The sequence below is a fragment of the Podarcis gaigeae genome (genome assembly GCF_964106915.1).
Source record: "Podarcis gaigeae genome assembly, chromosome: 13".
In the NCBI taxonomy this organism is placed as follows: domain Eukaryota; kingdom Metazoa; phylum Chordata; class Lepidosauria; order Squamata; family Lacertidae; genus Podarcis; species Podarcis gaigeae.
Genome location: NC_139689.1, coordinates 44402673 through 44424177, shown reverse-complemented (window position 1 = coordinate 44424177; position 21505 = coordinate 44402673). Strand labels below are relative to the sequence as shown.

Genomic DNA, 21505 nt, shown 5'->3' with positions numbered 1-21505 from the left:
GGATAGCTAGAATGAGGGTAAAGGGAGTGAGCTTCTCTCAGGAAGGCTAGGAAGCTGCACAAGAGGAGCACGTTGATGGCTCAGGTTGCAGCTCACAGGGCACTCACCCGCACACTGCAGATTCATGAGAGCTGCCTCTCCTGTCAATCCTTCATTGCATCAAGTGTCCACCTGAATACTTACAATGTTTTGAAAGTTCTGACTGGACCACACTTTGACTTAAAGTTCTCACTTTAAAGACTGGGTTGTAGTCAACGTAGCATTAAGCAGGTTGTTCCATTAGCACAAGGATTTCCGAGTGCACAACAAAACAATCTCTGCTTCTCCTCCCCTCCCCTGTGCTCCCTCCCCTGAATTTGTTCTGGGGATGCAGAGCAGATTTGGCGCAGCATAGGGGAGGAGAGGGAACTAATCACATTGTTCACATTGTTCTAGCAATGTGCAACTATTTGTTTTAGTGCCACTCTCATGACGGATACCTCTGCATGCAGTACTGGAACTGGGAGTTCTTCTAGCGGAAGGTGAATTGTGCATCTTCCACCAAGTCCTCAATATAGATCCAGCTTTTAGTTAAAAAATCAACTCTGTTTTCACAAGATTCAGGAACCCATCCTGCCTTCATTCTTCCTATTCTCATCCAACCATGCCCCTTGAACTGGACCAGTTTGCACTGGTCACTGCCAGACCTTCAAGTTTTATATTGTCAGAACCAAGTCCCTGCATCGACACAGATTCCTCTTTGTGTCCTTTCAATAAATTAGGCCTTGAGAGGAGGCTGTCCCTGGCTTCCTCAGTCAAATGGCCCTGGGAATGTTAGTCCTAGTTCAGTCTTCCAGCAACATTCAGATCCCAGAGAGTATCCTGGCTGACTCTTGTTGGCAGTGCTGTCTTGCTACACGGTTGCTTTCTGAGAGAGAGCATTGCTGGAGGAGATATGTCTGGTCATTGGTGCATACCTTTGCAGTTCCAAGTTTGCAGCAAGGCCTACAGCCGACTCTGCTTTAATGAGATCAGTTCCATTTGTCACATGGTTCTGCTTCCTGCCACCTTTCCTAGGCTCAAACTTCCCCTCTTCCCAACCCCCAAAGAGGAGTGGTACAAGCCTGACATGCAACAAACATGAATCTGTTGTAATCAAACAGCTTAACAGCCTATTAGCTTTCCACAACAAGCAGGAAAGTTTCCAAAGCTAACATAGGTACGTGGAGTAAACCCTGTATCTCTAGCCTACAATGTACAGCACATGGCCCCTCAAGGGTCACAGTTCATTCCACAACAGTGATGCGACTTCAGCATGCAGCACAAATGCTCCATTGGAAGAGTTTTAGCAGGGCCACCTGGACCTCGGCCTCTTATTTTGTTAAGCATTACCAGTTCAACATAATTGCTTCTGCTAATGTGGCTTTTGTAAGAATGGTGTCCCTACAGACCCTTTGACCTTAGACCCTGAGTAGTGAGGGGAAAGACCAGGATATTGGTACAACAGTTGAACATTCCAGTTTAGGTATCTTCCTCCACTAATAGAGAACAGAGCGCTGAACTTACCATGGATATTTCTTCTCATCAGTACGTGGAAGGATATCCAGTCGTACTCAGGCTCACCTTCAAGTTCCCCTGCTGGTCATAGGGTAGATGAGGGATGATGCATTTGGCTTCCGAGGCATACAGTTCAGCTTGGTTTGAGTCTGGGGATCCTTTTCTCTCCTTTCCTCCTCTTTCTTCCCCCCCTTTCTTCTAGTACTGTAGTGTTTTTACAGTTATGGTGGTTGTTAATGTATTGGCCGTACCAAGTCCTGAAACTGAGTTGGGGGTCCTTGTCTCAGCAGAAAGGACAGCACCAAGATTTTCTTAGTTCTTCCTTTGGAATGAGTAAGAGGAGTAATCTCCATTCACAGTTAAGATGAGAAGGAACCTTCGCAGCAAGTCCAGTGTTGTTTGCCCTCTTCTGATCTGTTTATCCTTCCTCTTTAATTCCAGAAACAAATGTTTCTTCTCTCTGTTAAAGCACCACGCTATAGTTTCTGCTGATGATGCAATACAGAGTTAATTTTGCATTTTTACAGAGGAGTTTATGCATCAGTTTGAGCTCTGTTGCCATGGCATTGGTTTTAAAATGCATTGCCATCCCCATATTGTTGTGACAGTGTATCACATTAACTTGTTTTCTTTAGCTAGATAAAGCCCAGAAGCTACCTTGGCTTTGCAGGGGATGCCCTTCTTTTGGAACTGTGACCTGGTGTACTGATAAAATTTGTAATAGAAATGCTACTCCAAGAAAGTGTACACATTCATTCAGGGCTTTTATTTGCTACTCAAATTGTTCCTCTGGGCAAGGAAGGCCAGTTTAATTGCTGCATCAACAACACAGCCGGGTCCCTCTCTTAGACTAACTTCATAACCTTTTGGTGTTGCAGGGTCCCAGGTGCTTAATCTTTTGACACCCTATGGAGGCAAACAAGGGCTATGGCTAGTAGGCATCATTGCCTTCTGCAAAAGGGTGGGCAAGCGAAACAGAGCAATGCTAATCTCCACCAGGCTTCAGGTCAAAGGTTCTCTTGGGAGGCCTGTGGGGGAGCCAGCTGTAAAACACCAGCAGTAGAAAGCAACAGAGCTACTTCCAAGAGGAAGAATGAGGCCCATGCCAAATGAGCAAGATGACCCAGAATTTTAAGGCAGCTGAAACGTTTTTAAAAGTTCAGAGTAACTGTCGCCTTAATGAGCTGACTGCCAAAGGGCATTGCGATCTGCATTCAGTGCCAGTGATTCTGTAGAGTATGCTCATCTTTGCATGTCTGATCTATTTGCATTTTTCAATCCCCTATTTGCAAATATGGGATGTGGGTGGCGCTGTGGGTTAAACCACAGAGTCTAGGGCTTGCCGATCAGAAGGTCGGCAGTTCAAATCCTCGCGACGGGGTGAGCTCCCATTGCTCAGTCCCTGCTCCTGCCAACTTAGCAGTTCGAAAGCACATCAAAGTGCAAGTAGATAAATGGGTACCGCTCTGGCAGGAAGGTAAATGGCGTTTCCGTGCGCTGCTCTGGTTCACCAGAAGTGGCTTAGTCATGCTGGCCACATGATCTGGAAGCTGTACGCCGGCTCCCTCGGCCAATAAAGTGAGATGAGCACCGCAACCCCAGGGTCGGTCACGACTGGACCTAATGGTCAGGGGTCCCTTTACCTTTTTATTTGCAAATATGGCTCCTTCAGACTTGGTTATATGGCTGTAACAATTGGGGGTGGACAGCGGTGATTGCTGAGTTCACTGTAAGTTGACTTCTCAAAAGTCCTTAAGATTTTGCCTCCTTTAGTTCCACCCACACTCATAATAGCCAATGAGGACTCAAATCAGGACAAAGATTCAAAACTTGTCATTGCTTTGCTTTGAAAGAGCATCACACAACAAGAAGCTAACGTTGGGGTTGTAGTGGATAGCTTGATAAAGATGTCGATCCAGTGTACAGCAGCTGTGGAAAAAGCAAACTCCATGCTAGGAAGCATTGGGAAAGGAATCGGAAATAAAATGCCAACATCGTAATGCTGTTATACAAATTTGGAGTGTGACCGCATTTGGAGTATTGTGCCCAATTCTGGTTGCCTCACATCAAAAAGGATATTACAGATTTGGAAAGGGTTCAGAAAAGGGCAAGCAAAGTGATCAGGCAGTTGGAGTGACCCCCCATAAAGAAAAGTGGCAGTATTTGGGACTTTGTAATTCAGAGAAAAGGCCTGAAAGAGATGACATGATTGGGGTTTACAAAATTACGTACAGCATGGAGAAAGTGGAAGTTTTTCTGCCTCTGTCATAACACTAGAACTTGTGGACATTCAGTGAAGCTGAACACAGGAAGATCCGGGATAGTTAAAATAAAGTACTTCTTCACACAACACATAGTTAAACTATGAAACTCACACAGAAGGCAGTAAAGGCCACCAACGTGGATGGCTTAAAAGCAGATTGGACAAATTCATGGAGGAAATTGGGAGAAGGGTGGGCTTTTCCTAATTCTACAATAAGGGAAAAAGTTGATTAATTAACTCCCCACCTACCCCAAGACTAGCTCAGGCTTGTAAATTTTTTTTTTAATATAATATTTATTGATAATTTTTATCTTAATTACAATACCAAAGAAACAATATAATATAACACATCTTTTAACATAATTTTCTCAACTTCTTGGACTCCCTCACATCTCCCGCTCCTGCATTCCTGACAATAAATTTCTATCCAGCAAATTTATCCCCTTTTTTCTATTCTTATTATCTATTTTCTGATGTTGTTTCTCTAATTTAGGTAACTTTAATTCAAATCTCAAAAATTAAAATATAACCTAAAATTTCCCAAACTTTGCCTTTTCTTAAATTTAGCTTCTCTTCATATTTCACTCCACCTAGCTTAATGGTGCCAAGTTTTTTATACTCTGGCATCCTTCTTAACATTCATACAGTTTACAATATTTTTGTAAATAAGTCTTAAATTTCTTCCAATCTTCCTCCACTGTCTCTTCTCCCAGGTCTCGGATTCTGCCAGTCACCTCGGCCAGTTCCATATAGTCTATCAGTTGCATCTGCCATTCTTCCAGTGTGGGTAGATCTTGAGTTTTCCAATGCTTAGCGACAAGTATCCTTGCTGCTGTTGTTGCATACATAAATAATGTTCGGTCCTTCTTTAACACCTTCTGGCCGACAATGCCCAGAAGGAAGGCCTCTGGTTTCTTAGGAAAGGTATACTTAAACACCTTTTTCAGCTCATTATATATCATTTCCCAGAAAGCCTTCACTCTAGGACAAGTCCACCAGAGGTGAAAGAATGTTCCTTCATTTTCTTTACATTTCCAACATTTGTTATCAGACAAGCGGTACATTTTTGCAAGTTTGACTGGGGTCATATACCATCTATATATCATTTTCATAGCATTCTCTTTCAAAGCATTACATGCAGTAAAATTCAGCCCCGTAGTCCACAACCTCTCCCAGTCCTCAAACATGATGTTATATCCAATGTCCTGTGCCCACTCTATCATAGCCGATTTAACCGTTTCATCTTGTGTATTCCATTTTAACAGCAAGTTATACATTCTTGAAAGTACCTTAGTCTTAGGCTCTAACAATTCCGTTTCTAGCTTCGATTTTTCCACCTGGAATCCTAACTTTTTGTCAAGTTTAAAAACTTCTTTAATCTGAGCATAATGTAGCCAGTCTCGCACTTTGTCTTTCATTTTCTCCTGACTCTGCAATTTCCAATTATCTCCATCTTTTTCTAATATTTCCCAATACTTCGGCCATTCGGCCTCCATATTGAGTTTTTTTCGGGCCTTAGCTTCCAATGGTGACAGCCACCTTGGAGTTTTATTTTCCAATAAGTCTTTGTATTTTGTCCAGACATTAAACACTGCTTTTCTGACAATATGGTTCTTGAAAGTCTTGTTAATCTTAACCTTGTCATACCATAAATATGCATGCCAACCAAAAGCATTATTAAAACCTTCCAAATCTAATACATCAGTGTTCTCGTGAAGCAGCCAGTCTTTTAACCAGCAGAAAGCTGCTGATTCATAGTACAACCTTAAGTCTGGCAGGGCAAAGCCCCCTCTTTCTTTCGCATCCGTTAATATCTTAAACTTAATTCTGGGCTTTTTGCCCTGCCAGACAAATTTGGAGATATCTCTCTGCCACTTCCGAAAGCACTCAGTTTTGTCCACAATCTGCAAAGTTTGAAACAAAAATAACATTTTTGGCAATACATTCATCTTTATCGCGGCGATTCGGCCTAACAAGGAAAGCTTCAGTCTTGTCCAACTTTCTAAGTCTCTCTTAATTTCTGACCAACATTTCTCATAATTGTCCTTAAATAGACTCAAATTTTTTGCAGTTATATTCACCCCTAGGTATTTTACCTTTTTAACCACGTTTAACTCTGTCTCCTTCTGAAACCTTTCTGACTCTGTAACTGTCAAGTTCTTTTCCAATACCTTAGTTTTTTGCTTATTTAATTTAAAACCCGCCACCCAACCAAACTCTTGAATCAATTGTAATACTCTTTTCGTACTAGATTCTGGCTCCTGTAGGGTCAAAACTAGGTCATCTGCGAAGGCTTTAAGTTTGTACTGTTTCGCTCCGACCTGGATTCCTTCAACCAACTGGTCTCCTCTAATCATATTCAAGAGCACCTCCAGGACCGAAATAAATAACAATGGGGAAATAGGGCAGCCTTGTCGTGTTCCCTTTTCAATTTTAAACTCTTCTGTGACCACATTGTTAACTATCAATTTGGCCTTTCGTTCTGAATAAATTGCGTCTATCCCATTTTCAAAACCCCGTCCCACTCCCATCCCTTCCAAATTTTTCTTCATGAATTTCCAGGAAATATTGTCAAAGGCCTTCTCCGCATCTATAAAAATTAACACGGCTCTTGTATTAATGTTTGTTTGCAAGAGTTCCAAAATGTCAATAATGATCCTTGTATTAGCAAACAAATGTCTGCCTGGGAGAAAACCTGCCTGATCCTTGTGAATTATTTCATTTAAAACTTTTTTGAATCTACTTGCTAAAGAATCGACCAAATATTGACAAGAATCGACCAAACATGGATATCTAGAGGTCTGGCACCCAAGATTAGAAAGGTGGAAATCTGCCCAAAGACCTGCTCCGACCATAATGCTGTAAAGATGGACATGAGACTACTACCAACCGGCTCCTTTAGATGGAAAATGAATGACAATTTGTTTCGAGATCAGGAGATTACTAAGAAGGCCCAAAAAGCTTTGAAAGACTATTTCGAGATAAATTTGAACACTACGGTGGAAAAAAGAATTATCTGGGACGCAAGCAAGGCCGTGATGAGGGGGTTCTTGATACAACAGAATGCTGTAAAGAAAAGGATACAAAACGAGAAAAAAGATGTGATTTTGGAGAAAATTAAAGAATGTGAGAAGAAATTAAGATTAAAACCGAAGTCACAGCCGATCCTGAGAGAAATTAAACTTTACCAAGCACAATATTCCAAATTGATAAATCAGGAAATAGAGTGGAAAGTCAAATTAATGAAACAAAGAACATTTGAATTGGCGAATAAATGTGGGAAACTGCTAGCATGGCAGTTGAAGAAGAGACAAAAAATGAACACAGTTACAAATTTAGAGATTGAAGGAAGAAATATACAGAACCCCATGGAGATTAGAAAGTGCTTCCAGAGATATTTTAAGCAACTGTATACTCAAGGGCCGCAAGATGAGGCTGAGATAGAACAATTTTTGATAAAGAATGGACTACCAAAACTGTCACAAGAAAATAGATCAATCCTGAATTGCAAAATAACACGACAAGAGATTGAACAAGCCATTCAGAACATGCAATTGGGCAAATCTCCAGGGCCAGACGGGCTTACCTCCAAGTATTATAAGACATTGAAAGATTATTTGATACAACCATTGATGGAGGTAGGCAACGAAATTTTGGAAGGAAAGAAGGCGCCGGAATCGTGGAAAGAGGCTTTTATCACATTGATACCCAAATTGGAAACGGAAAAGACACAACTCAAGAATTACCGTCCCATCTCTCTTTTAAATGTGGATTACAAAATATTCGCAGGCTTGTAAATGTTAATTTGCCTTCTCACTTAATGGCAAATAAGAATATTTTTCAGCTGACCGGGCATGGCTGTTTCTGTAAACTGGAGGAGCTGTTCCTTTATCTAATTCATGCTCTTGATATGCAACAGGTGATTTTGTTACGTGTGGCCAGTCATGCTAGTGAAAGTTTTTGTGGGCTAGCAGATTTTGTAGATTCATCTGCAAGGCTATCTAGAGCTGTCTTGAACACAGTTCAAGGTCTGTGCTCCCCACGACTGTTTGCACAGCTGTCAACTTTTCCCTTTTCTTGCGAGGAACCCTATTCGGAATAAGGGAATTTCCCTTTAAAAAAAGGGACAGCTTTTGAGTGTGAAGGACAGCTATGAGTTTGTAGGAGCAATATGTGGGATTTACCTTTCAATCTTTGATACAATTGGTGGTGTCCAACTTTTATTCAGAGTAGACCTTAAGTTAATGGACCTCACTTAATCCTATTCATTAATTTCAGTGGATGTATGGGTTGTTAGGCAAGGGTAGTACCTCTGGTAGTACATTATGCTCCTCCTGGGGCAGTTTGTCCACCTTTGGTCCCCACCCTGCACTCAGCTCTCGCCTGTGGCTCCTAGAAGCTGTCAACAAACAACAGTGGCCACCCTCCAGGAAACTTTTTCGACTGGCTGACTAAACCAGGTGAGGGTCTCAAACTCTGGGTGAGTTAGGGACTTCCCCTGCATGCAAAGACGGTCTCTGGTGGATTGAGCGGTCGACACCAATAGTGGGTCCAGTGGTCAGGAAGGCAATTTTTGTACATGCTATAGAGGGGAGTCAGGGGCTCGGCCTGGGAAGATAGCCCATCTAGGAGATGGAAAACTCTGATCCAAAACCTCTGATGTCCTACTGGCTGAGATGACTGGCAGAATTCGAGACCTGGGAGAAGAGAGGGTTGAAGAAGATTGGAGGAAATTTAAGACTTATTTACAAAAATATTGTGATTTGGTGGAAAGTTAAGTAGGATGTTTGATCATAAATAATTGGCCACCACAAAATCGGATTGGAATGGGATGTAAAGTGAGATTAAGAGAAATAAATTTGCAGAGGACTATATTTAAATAAGCGGTTATAAAATTTGCAAACTAGATGATAAATTGCATGGAAAAAATTTATGATGATGAAAATGGCAGCGGGAGATGTGAGGAAGTCCAAAGAAGTTATGAAACTCTGTTGAGATAAAAGCAAGGTTGTTTATTGTCTTTGTACTCTATTCTGTAAAAACCCCTAATAAAAATTTTATTAAAAAAAAAAAAACAAAACCTCTGATGTCCTGTGGGGTATCCTTGGGAGAAGAAAACGCTAAGGAGTAAACCCATAAGACTGATGGCTGGTCCCTTGTACACCTCCTTCAGCAACCCCTGCAGCCAAGCTGTGCCAAATGTATTGCTCTACTTTCCTTTGGACGACATTAGTGAGACTGAGAGGAGGGACGTTGTCTGGGCAGCCCAGGACCTTTATACACACCACCCAGGCTTAGCCAAACTAATGAAGAGGTTTGGCTTCACCCCTGGAGGCATACTCCATTTTCTCTCGTGACAGATGGATGCCAAAAAACCCCAACAACAACAACAACTCTGAGTAAAACTGAACTGAATACCACCCAGTATCTTTAACATAAATCGCAAAAGTGATTAGCAACTTCTCGAATGGCAGTCATGAGTCTGCTGTGCTTTTCTAGTTTATTTTCATCCCAATCCCCCAGTGATTCTAGGGACAGTCTTTCTGGGTTTAGAAGCCCACTGCATTTAGACATAAACAGAACCTTATCTTAGTGTGAGAATAATATGCTGTTCCTGATGGAACTGGTTTGCAGGCGAATGTTTTTGCAGCAATTTCAAATCCAATCAAAGCCAAATCCTTAGATAGCTATAAATAGCACGTTTGAGTTTTAAGTCGGTGAAATCGATTAATTAGCTTCCTCTGGGCTCGGAAACAGACTGAAGACAACTTAATTAACAGAGCCCTTGTTTGGGCTTTCAGGCCAGTATAAAGTATTTTGGGGCGCCTCATAAAAGCTTCAACCTGATTACATTTATTGATGGCTTGATTACAAATTACAGCGTCTCTCCTGGCTATTAAAAAAAAACCTTTTGCCTCTTTCTAATCACTTTCTGGGGAGAAGAGATATATTAAAGCTCTTTTGAGACACCATAAATAAGAAGCTTTAAAAAAAAGTAGTGAAGAGAACGTTGCCTCAGGCCTGTTCTGCTCTTTCCATGTTTCTTCTGCTGTTTTATCATTAGTTCCACCAAACGCATCACTTGACACCTTGTGTTTTTTCCAATGTGATTGAATATTCAAAGTATAATTTGAGTATTGAGTCGGTGGTGTATTATATACTGATGTAGGACTGTGAGTGTTTTATAGACCGTTAAAGATGCAGCTACTCTCCAGAGTCAGGAACTAATACGGTTCTACATTTTATGATGAATATTTCACAATAAATCAGCAAAATACTAAAGCTGCTTTAGAGACTGATGTCACTTCAAGTTACTGGCTGAGAACTGTGTCACTAACATTTTATTTTTTTTCAAACCTGGAGGGTTGAGGCATTGGTCTAGAATCTAGACCAACTCACCTAAAAACAGAGTACCCTATACTAAGTCTATCTCTTATTCACCCTTATACACTTCATAAATAGCTGTGGGATAGTTTCTCAGTAAAAGTTCCAAAGATCTCAGAAGCCTATTCCTCAGTAACCCAGAGCAAGGCTTTCTTTTAGTATGGCTGCCCCTGTTTCTGTGTAATATCTTTCCTGTTACGATCCAGCAGATGCCCACTATCTGCATTTTCTGGAAACATTTTTGTTCCAACAGACTTTCCTGGCTGGATAAATGGGTTTTTACCAGGGGAGTCCACTTTGTATGGTTTCACTTTTGTTGTTAATGTATTTGTTGTTTTTGTGTGTTTAACTTTCTTCTTTATTCTCAATGTTCATCACCTTTGGAGTGGTTGTCTATAAGGCAATTAAGAAATCTGTGATAATGATAAGTATATAATAGGGTTAAAAACATGTCCATCAGTGACAGACAAGTGCAGGCTCCCTTCCACCCACTCAGCCTTCTGCAGAGCTGCCAAGAATGTTCACAAACATTTTAACTCCTCAAGGGTGAAACTATCAGGAATAGAATGTAGAGAAGATATCGCTGTTCCTTAAATTACATTTAAGCACATTTATTTTCTGAGCTTTTTCTCTAAAGCTTCTTAAGTTTCTGTAAGATAATGTTGAGGTCTACATACTACTTCTGATGACCAATTAATAAAGCTTTGCTTGCAGCTCCTCTATAATGCTTGGTATATTTGTGTTTCTTAAAATAAAATGCAGGCACTTATGCTCTACAAATTTCATAAGTACCTAGACAATACAAACTGTCAGCTAATACTTCATGATAATATTTCATATTCTGAGAGCATTGCAGTAAATTTAGGTATGGTAAAGAAAGGAAGTGTACTTCTGGCATCCATGGGACCTTGGAAGTATGTTAGGCTGATAATGACTGGTCTAAGTGATGGATCTTTAATCCATTCCAAAAACGGAAGGAAATGCTTTTCTAATGGATATATTTTCTTCTTTTTCAGGAAGTAAAGCAGGTTTGAGTTCTGAAAGTAAACAAGGCCTCCAAGGTGCCTTTTCTACCCCTGTGAGAAACATGCAAGGGACTCCAGGGTCCTCAATGTCTAAAGAGCAGATTTCCAGCCTTTTGGCCACAGAGACAGCAATGGGGCCTCCTGCTGCCACACATGATGCAGGAAGACAAAGTGCATTGAGGCATAGTGCGCAAGGAAGTCCAGTCTTCCCCTTGTCACGAATCACACATTGTAGCACAAGCAAAGGGAATTCAGAGAGGCCATTTCTGACAAGCAAGAAGAATATGTCTCTGGTGGCCTCGGGTCTGAACCAGGGCGAGTTGGTAAGCACTCCTTCAATGGTAAAATCAGTATGATTCATATTTAGGGCAAGGCTCAGAGGCTGCAATTCAAATCCTGATCTTTCTCAGTTTCCATCTAAAAAACTACTCAAAACCATGGAATTAGTATCTAGGATCTGGTGCTGAGAGACCATGCAGCCTGCTTTGAGAAATACTATTGACAAACTCTCAGTCCATTCTTATTTTTAAGCAGGTCTGTAAAAAAATTGATAGTTAAAGAAGCCATAATCAAAATATTTCTTAGCCAGCTTTGGCAGTACAGAAAAGTTATGTAAAACTTTTAGACTCCAATCTAAAATTGCTGTAGTAAACAGGGCTTTTGGGTTTTCTTTCCTTGTTTTAGGGAAGGGAATTGCCACTACTTCGACTATGAAAGAGTAGCATAATACTTTTTATTAGGTCCAACAGAAGTGGCCTACCTGGGTAATGAGAGTGGTAAACTTATGGGAGAGTGTCATTTCCAAGAACCAACTACTGAAAGAGACATTAGCGAGACCTTTATTTTTTAAAGTGCTTAATCTCACTTTATTCAATAATTTCTGGCCAGTCTCTAATGTTCCATTCTTCAGCAGCATTCTTGAGTACAGTAGCATCTCAACTTCAGCTTTCCCAGACGGTATGGATTATCTAGATCAGGCTTCCTCAGCCTCGGCCCTCCAGATGTTTTGAGACTACAATTCCCACCATCCTTGACCACTGGTCCTGCTAGCTAGGGATCATGGGAGTTGTAGTCCCAAAACATCTGGAGGGCTGAGGTTGAGGAAGCCTGATCTAGATGCATATCATCCTGACATTAGGGTTCCATCTTGTCCCCTATGCTATTTAACATTGACATGAAACTGCTGGAGATGTTTTGGAAGTGATGTCACCAATATATGGACGGCACTGAATAGTCTCTCCCTTTCCATTTCCCCCCTCCCCCATTCCACCACATTCCGGGGGGACTGTTGTAGTTACATACCAGGAACGGGTAGACTGTCTCTCCCCAGGTATTGTTGGACTCCACCCAACAGCCCCATCCAACATGGTCAAGCGTCAGGGATGATGGAAGCTGTTGTCTAACCATACCTGAGGGATCACAGGTTCCCCAATGCTGTTCTAAACTATGGCCTGTAGTCAGTAAAAGGACCGCCTCTCCTGGTATGCCCCACAGAGGACCTTAAGGTCCATGAATAACCATAGTTTAGAGGGCTAGGGCCTTTTCAGTTATGGCTCCGACCTGGTGGAATGCTCTATCCCATGAGACTAGGGCCCTTCAGGATTTAACCTCCTTCCGTTGGGCCTGTAAGAGAGAGCTGTTCCCACTGGCTTTTAATTTGAATTCAGCCTGATCTTTTATTTCCCTTCCCTTCCCTTCTCTTCCCTCTCCTTTTATGAAGATTACCTGCTCTGAGACCCCACAGCTAATTCTCCCCTGTCCTCCTCACTGGCCCAAGTAGGACTAATTCAGCCAGCTAGCCCTGGTGACTATCTAATGCTTATTAGATGGATTTCCTCCAAATTGATTTTTTGAACTTTGGATTTTATTGTTATTCATGTTTTTATACTGTATTTTATTCTGCTTCTACAATTAAGTATTTTAAATTTGTTGTTAGCCGCCCTGAGCCCGGTTTTCTGAACCAGGAAGGGCAGGTATAAATAAAAAAATATTTAGCATTTATTTATATGTGAATATGGTTGAGAGAGATAATAATGGAAGCTTAATCCAAACAACAGAGAGGCGACCCTGATCCATAGGACTTCTGATCTGGGAAGAGCAGCTCAATCTCTCTTGAACTGGGTAGCACTCTCCTTGAAAAGTCAGGTTTATAGTGTGAGGGTACTTCTGGATCTGGCCATGAACCTGGTTACCCAAGTAGCAGTCATGGCGCAGAGTCTAGGTAATCTTAGTTTTAATTATTGTTTTACTGTGGTTGTTTTAATGTTGTAAGCTACCTTGGACATTGTTACGGGAAAAGGTATGTTCTTTTAAAAGTTCTTAGAGGCTCTATTGAGAAGACAGCAATATCTAATGTGTTGATAAAATCAATAATTTCTAACTCCAATATTTGCTTTATTTCTAGCGACTAGTACAGATGTTTGCCAGGAAAAATGAGAGCACGTGGTCTAATAAGATTTCTTATGAAACAACTCATGTAGTAATGAAAACAGGTGAGTTGAGAACCCAGAGGAGAACTTTCCCATCTGCATTGCCACATAAAGTAGATGAATAGGTAGGTATGCCGTCAAGACTGCCAGAGTTCAATTTAATAATTGCATGAAGAGAACCAACAACTGTTAATTATGATTGCTTATTGAAACTCACGAGCTCAGAGATGGTTTTTTTCTGATTACCAAATACTGAGCTTCCAAGATACATGTGGCTAGCCACTGTTGAACACAGAATGCTGTATTAGATGCCCCCTGGCCTGAGCTAGCACAGCAATGTTGAGGAAGTGTTGAATGGGGCTTTGAAAGTTCTGAGTCAAAATCCAAACTTGACCTTTCCTGCTATAGTTTTGTTTCCTGTTCCTTGTAGATAGAGAGGGCTGCATACTCTTTGCTTTGGTAATTCAGCTTTTTAGGTGGTGGTTATTATTATTATTATTAAATGCAAGTTTCTATCCCACGTGGCTTGCAGAGATAAACTGCAAACGCCGACAAGTTATAGGAAACTCATGGATAGGAAAATAAGCTGAGCAGCTTTCTAGTAGTATAGTTTCTTGTCTTATCCTGTGGCTAACAAAATACATTATGTCTCAAAAACAAACACGCATGCTGTTTCATTTCTTCATTTTTTCAGATTGCCAAGGGTAGCTTTCCTTGGCGCATAATTTGGTTTTGTATCACCACTGAGAAGGTGATAGTAATGGATCAACCAGGTAATTCCTGGAAAACAAAAAGAGAGGGAGACTAATGTCTCTCCTCCGCTTTCCAAAAAGCAGTTTAGATCTTGAAAGGTGCTATAGCCCAGTGTTTCCCAACCTTGGGCTTCCAGCTGCTTTTGGACTACAATTCCCATCATCTTTGACCACTGGTCTTGCTAGCTAAGGATGATGGGAGTTGTAGTCCAAAAGCAGCTGGAGGCCCAAGGTTGGGAAACGCTGCTATAGCCTGCTTGATGCATCCTGTGAATCTGCACAACATCCTGGCATGTACCTGGCAGAACTTTCTAAGGGTTGCTTGCCTGTCAGACCACCGTATTTTTTGCTCTATAAGACTCACTTTTCCCCCTCCTAAAAAGTAAGGGGAAATGTGTGTGCGTCTTATGGAGCGAATGCAGGCTGCGCAGCTATCCCAGAAGCCAGAACAGCAAGAGGGATTGCTGCTTTCACTGCGCAGCGATCCCTCTTGGTGTTCTGGCTTCTGAGATTCAGGATATTTTTTTTCTTGTTTTCCTCCTCCAAAAACTAGGTGCGTCTTGTGGTCTGGTGCGTCTTATAGAGCAAACAATACGGTACTTGGGCATGATCCAAAGAATTGGGTCCTTGATTCCACATGCCATCTTCCCTCCCTCTGGCACCCTTTCCCCTGTCACCTAGCAATCTTTTGAAGGTACTACTCAGCAGGAGGATCTGCTGTCAAAGGAAAAACCATTTTTAAAAATCCCATTGGACCTACCCCCATGCCCTTGGGTATGCCCAAATAATTTTATTTGAATGCCACTTTTCCTCAAAGGAGATCCTGCTCAAAACAGCTTACAACAAAGAAAACAGGTATGCATTTCAAACAAACACTACAAAAACAGTTTCATGATAACATAGCAAAACAATAGCAAATATAATAACATGCCAAACAACCCACCACATTTCAATACTATAAGTAGAACAAGATTACTTAAACAACATGCAGCATCCACTAGCAAAATTAACAAGGGAGCTTCACAGTTTCACCTTAGTCCTAGAAACACATCTCCCACGGTGTTGCTCACAGCCCCTCTCTTGCAAAAGCTTCTTACAAGGTTTCCAAAGGCAGGGCCGGGCCTAAGTACTAATTGAGATCTCTCTGCTTAATCTTCAGATGAGGATCTGGTTTGCGAGCGGACCCTGAAATACTTCCTAGGTATTGCTGGACGGAAGTGGGTGGTGAGCTACCATTGTAAGTGTGAACATTCATTGAAATATCTCTATTCTCTCCCCTTGCACTCTTGGCAAAGTTCAGCGGAATAATCAGGCAGAGGTAACAGGCTCTTGGCTATCAGTCCGCTCAGGACAGGGTGTTCCTCAGCCCGGGTACTGCCACAGGGAATTTAATGTTTAGGATGCAAAAGCCAAACTAGATATTTGGCGATATCCCACATTTTTGAGGGGTTTTTAAAAGTTCAAAGCGGTCATTGAGAGGCCAAATGGGGGAGCAGCGGCAATCGTTCTCCACACCACAGGAACTGTTTTCCTAATCTAAATTTCTGTCGTCCCGTCCCCCCCCCCCCCCGGCTGCTGTTTGCAGTAGCGTAGTGTGGGGGGTGTAGGGGGGCCCGGCCGCACCAGGTGCAACATCTGGGGGTTAGGGTTAGGGGGCGCAAATCCACGGGTTAGGGGGTGCAAATCCACGGGTTAGGGGGTGCAAATTACTTGCCTTGCCCCGGGTGCTGACAACCCATGCTACGCCACTGGCTGTTTGCATGATGTGGCCGAGGGAGGGTGGAAACATACAAGTGCCATAAAGCTTCTGGTATCTTTGTGGCCCTCTGAAAATTGTTGGGTTGCCAACTCCTGTCATCCCTGACCATTGGCTGCATCTGAGGAGTCCAACAAGCTCTGGAGGGGACTGCATGTTTTGAATTTGCCCACATTTTATCTAGCTAGGCCCCAAAACATAAGCTACCTTTTCAGTGTTTTTAGTCTGTCTGTCTCTTTATGCAAAGTGTAGGCTCTGTATTTCCCACCCCACTTGCATCATCCAAGTGTGGAGTTTGGCACCGGGCAAAGAATTCACCATCCTGAGAATGTCCACTTTTAGCAGATGTAGTCAGTAAATATGGACAGTGGTGAAATCAAGGAGAAAAGATGCTGGCCACAGTGATTCATGCTTGACTCCAGGCTTGACTCCTGTAATTTGCTCTACTCGGGGCTGCCCTTGAAGCTGTCCCAGAAACTCCAGCGGGTGCAGAATGCTGCAGCGAGGCTCCTCACAGGGTCTCTGCCATGGGAGCATATTCACCCAGTGCTTTTCAAACTGCACTGGCTCCCGGTGGAGTACAGGGTCAGATTTAAGGTGCTGCTTTTGACCTTTAAAGCCCTTCACGGCCTAGCACCCTCATACATACGGGACCGCCTCACCCGGTATACCCCACGGAGAGCCTCAAGGTCCATAAATAGCAACACCCTAGTGGTCCCGGGGCCTAAGGAAGTTAGATTGGATTCAACCAGAACCAGGGCCTTTTCGACTCTGGCTCCAGCCTGGTGGAGCGCTCTGCCTCATGAGACCAGGGCCCTGCAGGATCTGATTTTTTTCCGCAGGGCCTGTAAGACAGGGTTGTTCCGCCTGGCCTTTGGCTTGGAGCCAATTTGATTCTCTCCCTCCCTCTCTTTCTTTTTTCTTTTCCTTTCTCCTCCTGCGATGAGGCTACATTTTAATATTTTAATGTTTCAATATTTTAATGTATTTTAATTTTGTTTTTAAGTTGTAATCATTCAACTTGTTTTTATTATTGCTTGTTGCTTGTTAGCCACCCTGAGCCCAGCCTTGGCTGGGGAGGGCGGGGTATAAATAAAAATCATTATTATTATTGTTGTTGTTGCTCTTATTATTATTATTAATGAAGTTAGAGATTCAGTGCACTTCTCCAAAAGAATGAACCATGGGAAACAAGCAAAGAGATGTAAATTTGATTTAGTTTTGCCTAATTCATACAGGTCATTGAATTCTCACCCCCCCCCCGACCCTTTGAATTTCTTTAAAGCATCAACCCACCTAGAGTTGCTCTTGGCAGGGCCAGCCCTTGTTCTCTGGAAATAAGCCATAAACTGTTTCAGTTAGTTCAGCATTCGTACTCGTGAAGGAAATGGATTTGAAATCTCAAAGGAGTGGGGAGGATAAGGTTTCCAGCAGTGTACAGTAATACTGCCAGCAGGCAGTATTATTTAAACATGGGCTTGCTCTTTTGCACCGCATTGATGCAGTATTTATTTATTTATTTTGTATCTTGAGGTAAGAACTGAAGATTGTGTGGCAGGTGCTAAAAAGAGCTATTTACTGTATCATTATAATTAATAGTATGCTTCTGCCTGATCTGTCCTAGGGGTTGTACAGTCACTGAAGGAAAGAAGAGTTCTTAATGAGGTATGTCTGGTGTCTGCTCTTTTGCTATTTTTTATATGTGAGCATTTTGCAGAGTACTTAGAATGGGGGAGCAGGAGGAAGGGCCACTACCGAAGGTGGCCTTTTGCCTTCTGTTCACCGTATTGTTTGCTCTATAAGACACACCAGACCATAAGACGCACCTATGTTTTGGAGGAGGAAAACAAGAAAAAAAATATTCTGAATCCCAGAAGCCAGAACAGCAAGAGGGATCTGGCTGCTGGGGTAGACTCTTGCTGTTCTGGCTTCTGGGATAGCCACACGAAGCCTCTTCAGGGCAGCGGGATGAAGGCTCCCCCTGCCTGGAAGTGGCTGCCCACGGCTAAGCCAGAAGCCAGGACAGCAAGACGGAAGCCTCAACCTAAAGCCTCCTGAGCGAAGAGGCAGGAGCGCTCCCACTGCTCTCAAGAGGCTTTGCATGACTATCCCTGAAGCCAGGAGAGCAAGAGGGATCGGTGCGCACCAATCCCTCTTGCTGTTCTGGCTTCTGTGATAGCTGCGCAGCCTGCATTCGCTCCATAAGACGCACACACATTTCCCCTTACTTTTTAGGAGGGGAAAAGTGCGTCTTATAGAGCGAAAAATACGTTATTTAAATGCTAATACAGTGGTGCCTCGCAAGATGAAAAGAATCCGTTCCGCGATTCTCTTCGTCTAGCGGTTTTTTCGTCTTGCGAAGGAAGCCCATTGACGGCTTAGCGGATTAGCACTATTAGCAGCTTAGCGGCTTTTAGCGGCTTAGCGGATCAGCTGATAAGCGGCTTAGCGGCTTTGAAAGGGGGGGGGAGGAGGGAAAAAAGTCGGAAAAACTCGCAAGACATTTTGTCTTGCGAAGCAAGCCCATAGGGAAATTCGTTTTGCGAAGCGCCTCCAAAACGGAAAACCCTTTCGTCTAGCGGGTTTTCCGTCTTGCGAGGCGTTCGTCTTGCGGGGCACCACTGTACTTATAAATAATTTATTGGGTGCTTTAGCTGAGATTCCTTCATTGCAGGGGGTTGGACTAGATGTCCCTTGGGTCCCTTCCAACTACGATTCTATGGTTCTATGTTGGAAAAGGCATTTCCAACATTATACCTCCAGCATCTGTGTGAATTACACAATGCCTTCCCACAACGTACGCAGGGGTTACGTTCCAGGGATTGCGCCTGAAGCCAAAATCGCGTATAGTCAAAACCCATTGGGTTGAATGGCAAGTAGGGTTCCAAATTCATTTCCCCCCAGAACCCTGCCTTCTTTCCACCACTTTTTATGTTTTTGCCGTGCGCGTAAAGCTGAATGCGTACAAGTTACAGGGGCTTACTGCACTTGAAACACCAGTTTTTGGTGAATCTGTCTAGATTCTAAAGCAATTTAGATTCTAAAGTTGTTTAGACCTGTGGTTCCCAACATAGGGCACACGCTCCACAGGGGGGCAATTTGATTTTTAAGGGGGCCAATTCGAGAATGAGTTATTAACAGTTAATGACCTTTTAGGCTTCCTCCATGTGAATAGCAGTTCACTTTTTGAATAATAAGAATTATATGTCACGGGGGGGGGGGCGGGGGCATCAGGATTTTAGAGATGCTTAGGTGGGGCATGGCCAAAAAAAGGTTGGGAACCACTTGTTTAGACTGTATAGCATGTTCTGAATTTGTTCCATTCCTCTCTAAGCTCTTGAACTTCTACTTTTCAAGATTCCTGTGAACATTGTAAACAGTTCAGAGTTTCGCTTTCTGTGAAGATCAAGTTATTCATTCCAGTTGTGTCTTTTTTGTGTCTCCTTTTTAAAGGAACGTTTATTTGATTTTAAGTGTGCAATGAGAGCTGTTGTCTCTATAGCCCCCACCCTCCAAAAAACCCTCTCCTTCTGTCTCGATTTTCACAGAGAGGCTTCCACCTATAGTGCAAGCATTCCTTTCCTGCTTCAGAACTGGCCAAACCAACCAGAGTTTCATTGTCATTTCATTTCATGTGTTTTGTTTTCCAGGAGGACTTTGAAGTTAGAGGAGACATGATCAATGGGAGAAACCATCAAGGACCCAAAAGAGCAAGGGAATCTCCCGTTGGAAAGGTGTGCATCCATTAACCATTATCATTTATACAAGGGAATATGTATCAGGCCTGTACAGTTCACAGGAATGTCTTGAGACTATGCCTCTCTCCAGCTCCTCCTAAGGTCCTCCCCACCCAGCAGAGCTTTTAGTGTGGTGGCACCCACTCTTTGGAATATCCTCCCTCTGCAGAATAGGATAGTGCCAACAATTTGTTCTTTCAATTTGTACCTCTTTCAATACTTTTTAAAATTCAACAAGGTTTTTCAGGACAGCGTTGTTGGATCTTGTCTATGCTAGTTTTACATGTGGATTTAACATATTGATTTAACTTAGTGTTTTGTTTTTATTAATTTTTGTACACTGCAACAATATTTTTGAATGGTGGGTGGTTTATAATGATGTAAATAAGGGGGAGAAATATGAAGAATCTATGGCTGTAAGGTAAGTGCAAACAGGTAGATTATACCCTCCTGAGTAACCCTTACAGAAATGCTTAACGGTGCTTGCCTATGAGTGTGTGATTGACACTTTGTAATTCCTGAAAATGAAATACCATTGATAAGCATGTATGGTGGCTCTTATCTTTTTTAAAAAATAGTTATATTCAGAACCCTCTGACTACTTCTTACTATTAAAAACTAATAAGGAAGAGGCTGGCAGAATATAAAAAGTCATGTTGCCCTGTTGCTATAGAGAGAAAGTTAATTTCTAGTTCTTCAAGGAGCGAAGGAGGGTTATAATTAGGAACTGATGCAAATTGTGTTTACGATCCTGCTGCAAAGCTTTGATTTGAATTGTTTATTTTGCCTCCCACCCCCGACCTGAAGATGTAGTGGCCTGCCAGTTCGGCCTGTATTATTTTTTGTTGTTGTTCTGCATTGCCTTGTCACCGTAAAGACTGATTGGGATGGGAAGAAAAATGCTGCACTTTTAGATGGAGACAAAGTTTAGTTAAGCGCTCATCTTTTATCTAAATGCCTGGTGTTGTTTTTAACTCGGATAGTATTAGCTGTACATACTCAGGTCTGAGCAGACCCCTATAACATAGTTCATACCCATATTGAGCTCCTTAGTTTGGGAGTTCATTGCACACCCCTTCTGACACTTTTGCTTTCCTTTCCAGCTTTTCCAAGGCTTAGAAATATGCTGCTACGGGCCATTCACTGACATGCTCCCAGGTGAGGAGATTGCGATAAGGGAGAGAGGTTGATAAGAGCTTGAAAACAACCCAGACGATAGAAGCCACTGAGAATCCTTACTGGGGATGGAGAAGAATTGTGTTTGGTTTACATTTAAGCAAATGGGTCTAATCTGCACTTCTCAGACTAAAATACAGATTGGAAAGTTAATTATCTTTCAGGTGTCACACATATCTGACTGTTTTGATAGTTCTTGTCTCAACAAAAGTACCCAAAAGCATTTAAAAAAGTATTTCAGGATAAAATAATTTTAGAAATATATGCAGTGAGATGAATTCCACATTTAAATATTTATTTTGTGATAAAATACATATTTTAGTGCATACAAATTCTGGTATGGATTTTAAAAAAATATATCTGAAGATTAATCCAGAAATGGAATGGAACAAACATGAGTAAACACCTGTAAAATTGATATGGTTCAGAAATAGATTGATCTGTTAA

At 42.1% G+C, this 21505-nt stretch overlaps 2 protein-coding genes across 3 annotated transcripts in view; both read left to right on the top strand.

Annotated features, from left to right (window-relative positions):
• Nucleotides 1-21505, top strand: part of LOC310830103 (putative protein PTGES3L) — a 280219-nt gene that overhangs the window by 2903 nt on the left and 255811 nt on the right. The gene's annotated exons all lie outside the window — the stretch shown is intronic.
• Nucleotides 1-21505, top strand: part of BRCA1 (BRCA1 DNA repair associated) — a 54527-nt gene that overhangs the window by 28327 nt on the left and 4695 nt on the right. The window contains exons 13-18 of the mRNA XM_083708953.1: nucleotides 11200-11531; nucleotides 13613-13700; nucleotides 15549-15626; nucleotides 17770-17810; nucleotides 19796-19879; nucleotides 20986-21040. Coding sequence (XP_083565079.1) covers nucleotides 11200-11531; nucleotides 13613-13700; nucleotides 15549-15626; nucleotides 17770-17810; nucleotides 19796-19879; nucleotides 20986-21040 — 678 coding nt within the window. The remainder of the gene's footprint in view (nucleotides 1-11199; nucleotides 11532-13612; nucleotides 13701-15548; nucleotides 15627-17769; nucleotides 17811-19795; nucleotides 19880-20985; nucleotides 21041-21505) is intronic.